Here is a 7342-nt window from a genome sequence, read left to right on the forward strand (position 1 = left end):
TAATTATTAGAGAAATGCAAATCAAAACTGCAATGAGGTATCACCTCACACTGGTCAGAACAGCCATCATCAAAAAATCTAGAAACAATAAATGCTGGAGAGGGTGTGGAGAAAAGGGAACCCTCGTCACTGTTGGTGGGAATGCAAACTGATACAGCCATTATGAAGAACAGTATGGAAGCTCCTTAAAAAACTAAAAATAGAGCTACTATATGATCCAGCAATCCCTCTCCCAGGCATATATCTGCAGAAAGCCATAATTCTAAAGGATACATGCATCCTGTTGTTCATTGCAGCACTATTTACTATAGCCAGGACATGGAAGCAACCTAAATGTTCATCGAGAGAGGAATGGATAAAGATGTAGTACATATATACAATGGAATATTACTCAGCCATAGAAAGGAACAAAATAGTGCCATTTGCAGAGAACTGGATGGACCAGATGATAGACTGTCATACAGAGTGAAGTAAGTCAGAAAGAGGAAAACAAATACTGTATAGTATCACTTATATGTGGAATCTAGAAAAATGGTAGAGATGAACTTATTTGCAAAGCAGAAATAGTCACAGATGTAGAGAACAAACTTATGGTTACCAAGCAGGGGACGGGGGTGGATGAATTGGGAGATTAGGACTGACATATATACACTACTATGTATAAATTAGATAAAAAATGAGAACCTAGTATATAACACAGGGAACTCTACTCAGTGCTCTGTGGTGACCTAAATGGGAAGGAAATCAAAAAAAGATTGGATATATTTATACGTATGACTGATTCTCTTTGCTGTACAGCAAGAAACTAACACAACAGTGTAAAGAAAGTACACTCCAATAAAATTAATTTTAAAAAATAAAAACTTTAAAAAGTGGCACAAGCCAATATAGATGGTGTTAATCTAAAGCCCAGGGGAATGGGATGATTCCTGCACTTGTTACCAAGGGACTGAAACCACAAGGGTAAGAACCCAGATTCAGAGAGGCAGATTTAACAAGATTTTTGGCAGTTGTTACTAGCCAATGAGATCACTCAAAAAGGTATAATCAAGCCAGCCATTGAGGTTTTCAAGCAAACTATTGCCCCCTTGGGAAACAGATATCTGTAACCCTTCAGTTCTTAAGACAGACTTCCAAGACCCTATCACAGATAGTGAGTTCCCAAAGTAATAGAGTGTCCAGCTGAGGAAGTCTCCCAACCATCTTCTCAGGTATGATGACAAAGCCAATGAACAGGGAAAATCCAGTAGGAAGGCTCTGGAGCATCCAGACAGGCTGACTAAGCAACCCACTGCATGGCCAGAGAAGGGATCTGACAGATTGATAGAATGCATTATTTCCGTCTATCAGGCTGGAGGTTGCTGCTTCCTCCTCTGTAACCCATTTCTAAGTGTGGTTCAGTCTTGTCCCTCCTCCTTCCTTACCAACTTACCTTCTCAGTATGAGGCCACCATATTATTTCTAGCCTTAGGTAAGTCTTCTATTCCTCTATCAGCTTAACAATCACTCAACTACACTGTAATCATAACAGAAACATACAGAAAATGAAAAGCCCCTAGGGGCCATTTCTCCATTCTCCAGTTTCTCACAATTCTCCAGCTATTTGAAGGGCCTGGCAAAAGACCATTACCCAACTATATAAAAGGGCTGCTGTTTAGGGTAAGTGTAACCACAGAGATAAAAATAAAACAAAAAAAGATCTTATGTAACATTTATTTTTTATCCCAACTTAATTTTGGCTTTATTCCTCACCTCGCATTCCCATTCTTTTATTAGAAATCCAAACGGGTTTTTTTTTTAAACAAATTGTTTAAAATCATGATTATCTAGAGTCATAACAAAATGTTCTTCTCTCCAAAAGGGGGAAAAACACAACTTTTATTCTTGTGCTGCATTTTCAAATGCATGTAGCATTAATTGCATGTTAATATATTCTTTATAAGCTATTTAAAATAAAACCTTCATCCTTTGAGGTTATTGACATTTTTCTAGTTCACTGACACATCTCCTATAATACATTATTCATTTTCATGAGTGAAGTGGGAACTGTAATAAAAAATAGGATTTTAATCCCTGAGGTTGCCATTGCAACACAAGATTGAAAGAATAGACCTTAAACAGTAAGCATTGATCATGCTATCTGGATCAAAATCACCTCCATAGCATGGAGCCATGTAGAAAGTTGCATTTACTGGGTTAAGTTAACCCTGCTCTTCCTAGCCCTCATGCTGTAATAATATTTCCTTTTGTAAAGAAATAACACATAGCAATGAAGTCTGCAGAAACTTCTGAGATCCTCAGAAATCAAGAGAAACCACAAGTTCCATTTCTCTAATCTCCATCCACATTGCTGGAGAGGGTTTTCAGCACCATTCCAAGACCTGGAAAAGTTGATGAACCAACTTGGTTTTTCTACTTCTCCATAAATTTAGTCAAAAGGGAGAAATCAGTCCTCCTGGCCAGAAAATGGGAATGTCCTGCTTATCTCTGCCACCATAACTTTAGCAGAGCTGCGTTCAACTATTTGTGCCCGCCCTCCTTGCGGGACCCTTTCTCTACCAGGCGGCTATCAGCGGGGTGTGGATTCCTGCTCCTGCCCCTAGTAGTAGCGGTTCAGGCTCCTGGTGCCAGGAACCTCGGGCTGGCCATTCATCCAAATCTCCCTGATGATGCGTTCCCGCTCCTCTAGCCGCTGGGCACGCTCCAGCTCCTCTGCTGAGGTGAAGACGTTCTTGTTCAAAGTCCTCTCGAAGCGACGATGTCTCCTGACTGAGATGTCAGATGCTGCGTAGGAGCTGCCATCCTCACTGTCGCTGCTGTTGCTGCTGCTTTCTTGGTCCTGCAGGAACTTCTTCTGGGGATGCTGCCGGCAGTCTATGTGGCAAGAGATCCTCATCACCAAGGCAGCTACGGTGAGGACCAGCCCGATGCACACACCAGAGACAAAGTACAGAGCTGCTCGCTCAGGATTTTCTGGAGGAGGAGGAAGAAGAGAACGTTTGAGAGATTATCACTATATAGGCAAAGAGCAAATATGACTCCAGCACAGGATGCACGCCTCTCACCAGACCTCAAAGCTTTGATGGTTACAAATATTGCCTTTCCATGTGACAAATTGCATAATGTTTTCAAAATATAATTTTCAACACATGGTGAATGTGGGTAAAGAGTGTATGGAATTCTCTTACTATTCCTGTAACTTAACTTCAAAATTATTTCAAAATGAAAAGTTAAAAAAAAGAAAAAATATTATTTAGCATTTACTAGAAGCAAGTAACTGTGCCATTTGCTTATACCAGAAAAATCTTTGCTTCTGAATTTGCTCCTGCAACCCCTTGAATTATCTTTTAATCATAGTTGTAGGTAACTTCTGAGATGACCCCCCACCTCTTGGTATTCATACTCCTATGCAAGCCCTTCCCTCCAAGGGCTGGACATAGTGGGCTGGACCTAGTGACTTACTTCTAACAAAAGTGATGTATGACTCGAGATCAGGTAACCCAAGACTGACTTCCAACTTACTCATGCTCTCTCTCTCTAACTTACTCACTTGCTTGCTCTGATGCATTCAGTTCCCATGCTATGATCTGTACTACAGAGAGGACTGCATAGCGAGGAACTAAGGGTGGCCTCTAACAGACTTCAAAGCTTGGAAGTGTATGAATATGTTTTGCGTAATTTAAATTTTATTTTGCTTAGCTGTATTTTTTAGTATTCTATTCTCATTGACATTACTTTTGTAATAAATAATGTTATTTTACTGGAATTTAAAATTTTGAAGTGAGTTATCCCCTGGTGCAGCATTGAGGTGGCCACAACACTGGTCATGCAGCAGCCTGTGGGACACCTTGAACCAGAGAACCCAGCTATGCCAATCCCAGATTTCTGACTTACAGAAACAGAGATAATTAATATGTGTTGTTTTGAGGTACAGATGGTCCCTGAATTGCAATGGATAGACTTATGATTTTTTAACTTTACAATGGAGTGAAAGCAATAGGCACTCAAGTAGAAATTGTACTTCCAATTTAAAATTTTGATCTTTCCCTGTGCTATCGATATGCAGTACAATACTCTCTCCTGATGCTGGGCAGCAGCAGTGAGCTGTACTCCCAGTCAGCCACATGATCACTTACAGCCATTCTGAACATAGACAACCATTCAGTTTTTCACTTTCAGTACAGTAGTCAATAAATTACATGAGATATTAAACACTTTATTAAAAAATAGGCTTTGTGTTAGATGATTTTGCCCAACTGCAGATTAATGTAAGTGTTCTGAACACATTTGAGGTAGGTTAGGCTAAGCTATGATGTTCCACAGGTTAGGTGTATTAAATGCATTTTTGTCAATATAAAAAAAAAACCAATCAAACAATGGGTAGAAGATCTAAATGAGACATTTCTCCAAAGAAGACCTTCAGATGGCCAAGAGGCACATGAAAAGATGCTCAACATCACTAATTATTAGAGATATAATTACATTGAGATATCACCTCACACCAGTCAGAATGGCCATCATCAAAATGCCTACAAACAATAAATGCTGGAAAGGGTGTGGAGAAAAGGAAACCCTCCTACACTGTTGGTGGGAATGTAAATTGGTACAGCTACTATGGAGAACAGTATGGAAGTTCCTTAAAAAACTAAAAATAGAGCTACCAATGAACCAGCAATCCCAATCCTGGGCATATATCTGGAGAAAACCATGGTTCAAAACGACACATGCACCCCAATGTTCATTGCAGTGCTGCTTATAATAGCCAAGACTTGGAAGCAACCTACATGTCCATTGACAGATGAATGTATATATACACACACACACAATGGAATATTACTCAATTATTACAAAGAATGAAATAATACCATTTGCAGCAATACGGATGGACCTAGAGATTATCATACTAAGTAAAGTAAGTCAGACAGAGAAAAGACAAATATCATATGATATCATTTGTATGTAGAAGCAAAAAAATACGATACAAATGAGCTTATTTATAAAACAGAAACAGACTCACAGATTTAGAAAAAACTTATGGTTACTAAAGGGGAAATGTGGAGGGGAGGGATAAATTGGAAGTGTGGGGATGACATAGAAACTACTATATTTAAAATAGATAACCAACAAGGACCTCCTGTATAGCACAGGGAACTCTGGTTAATATTCTGCAATAACCTAAATGGGAAAAGAATTTGAAAAAGGATAGATATATGTATACATATAACTGAATCACTTTGCTGTACACCTGAATCTAATATAACATTGTAAATCAACTATAGTCCAATACAAAATAAAATTTTTTTAAAAAATGCATTTTGACTTATGATATTTTCAATTTACAATGGGTAAGTTGAGGAAGATCTGTAATTTGCTGTGCAGCAATAGATAACTTATACAATCACAGATTGAAAGCCAGTGTGGGCATTTTTGCATACCCTCATCAGGTTAATTTGTGGGGGAGTAATTTAAGCCCTTTCTTGGTGAGAGAAGAAAATAATCATTCTGCTGATGAGTAATATACTTAGTGGGCCCAGTGATGATCCCTGTACAATGTGTTCAACAGAATGAGAGCCTCTGAGTGAAGAGCTCTCACCTTCTACATGTGAGAGCACTGGGACATGCCCAGGCTTGAGTCGAAGGGCATGGCCAATCTGACCAGACACAAGATTGACATCAGCAAATTAGATCCATAATCTATATTCACGTGTAAGTATGAATCAAAATGTATATATTGTTTTGTGGGTTTTTAAAGAATATACGTGGAATCATATATGATTTATATTTGCTTTTTAAATTTAAAATATTTCTTGGAGACATTTCAACATATGTCAATAGTATTTTTTTTTTTTTACTTATTTGCTTTTGAGTCAATTGGAGGTTTATAGACACATTCTTTTTTTTTTAACATCTTTATTGAAGTATAATTGCTTTGCAATGGTGTGTTAGTTTCTGCTTTACAACAAAGCGAATCAGTTATACATATACACATGTTCCCATATCTCTTCCCTCTTGCGTCTCCCTCCCTATCCCACCCCTCTAGGTGGTCACAAAGCACCAAGCTGATCTCCCTGTGCTATGCAGCTGTTTCCCACTAGCTATTTATTCTACGTTTTGGTAGTGTATATATGTCCATGCCACTCTCTCACTTTGTCACAGCCTACCCTTCCCCCTCCCCACATCCTCAAGTCCATTCTCTAGTAGGTCTGCATCTCCATTCCCATCTTACCCCTCGGTTCTTCATGCCCTTTTTTTTTTCTTAAATTCCATACATATGTGTTAGCATACAGTATTTGTTTTTCTCTTTCTGACTTACTTCACTCTGTATGACCGACTCTAGGTCCATCCAACTCACTAAAAATAACTCAATTTCATTTCTTTTTATGGCTGAGTAATATTCAATTATATACATGTGCCACGTCTTCTTTATCCATTCATCCAGTGATGGACACTTAGCTTGCTTCCATGTCCTGGCTATTGTAAATAGAGCTGCAATGAAATTTTTGGTACATGACCCTTTTTGAATTATGGTTTTCCCAGGGTATATGCCCAGGAGTGGGATTGCTGGGTTGTATGGTAGTTCTATTTGTAGATTTTTAAGGAACGTCCATACTGTTCTCCATAGTGGCTGTATCAATTTACATTCCCACCAGCAGTGCAAGAGGGTTCCCTTTTCTCCACACCCTCTCCAGCATTTATTGTTTCTAGAGTTTTTGATGATGGCCAATCTGACCGGTGTGAGATGATATCTCATTGTCGTTTTGATTTGCATTTCTCTAATGATTAATGATGTTGAGCATTCTTTCATGTGTTTGTTGGCGATCTGTATATCTTCTTTGGAGAAATGTCTATTTAGTTCTTCTGCCCATTTTTGGATTGGGTTGTTTGTTTTTTTGTTATTGGGCTGCATGAGTTGCTTATAAATTTTGGATATTAATCCTTTGTCAGTTGCTTCATTTGCAAATATTTTCTCCCATTCTGAGCGTTGTCTTTTGGTCTTGTTTATGGTATCCTTTGCTGTGCAAAAGCTTTTAAGTTTCATTAGGTCCAATTTGTTTATTTTTGTTTTTATTTCCATTTCTCTAGCAGGTGGGTCAAAAAGGATCTCGCTGTGATTTATGTCACAGAGTGCTCTACCTATGTTTTCCTCTAAGAGTTTGATAGTTTCTGGCCCTACATTTAAATCTTTAACCCATTTTGAGTTTATTTTTGTGTATGGTGTTAGGGAGTGTTCTAATCTCATACTTTTACTTGTACCTGTCCAGTTTTTCCAGCACCACTTATTGAAGAGGCTGTCATTTCTCCACTGTATATTCTTGCCTCCTTTATCAAAGATAAGGTGACC

General features: G+C 38.5%; 1 protein-coding gene across 1 annotated transcript in view; it reads right to left on the reverse strand.

The window, feature by feature from the left end:
• Positions 1–1755: 1755 nt before the first annotated feature.
• EVA1A (eva-1 homolog A, regulator of programmed cell death) overlaps positions 1756–7342 on the reverse strand; it is a 26513-nt gene continuing 20926 nt past the window's right edge. The window contains exon 2 of the mRNA XM_024117648.3: positions 1756–2973. Within this exon, the coding sequence (XP_023973416.1) occupies positions 2600–2973 (374 nt within the window). The 3' untranslated portion in view covers positions 1756–2599. The remainder of the gene's footprint in view (positions 2974–7342) is intronic.

Source organism: Physeter macrocephalus, chromosome 12 (assembly GCF_002837175.3).
Source record: "Physeter macrocephalus isolate SW-GA chromosome 12, ASM283717v5, whole genome shotgun sequence".
Taxonomy (NCBI): domain Eukaryota; kingdom Metazoa; phylum Chordata; class Mammalia; order Artiodactyla; family Physeteridae; genus Physeter; species Physeter macrocephalus.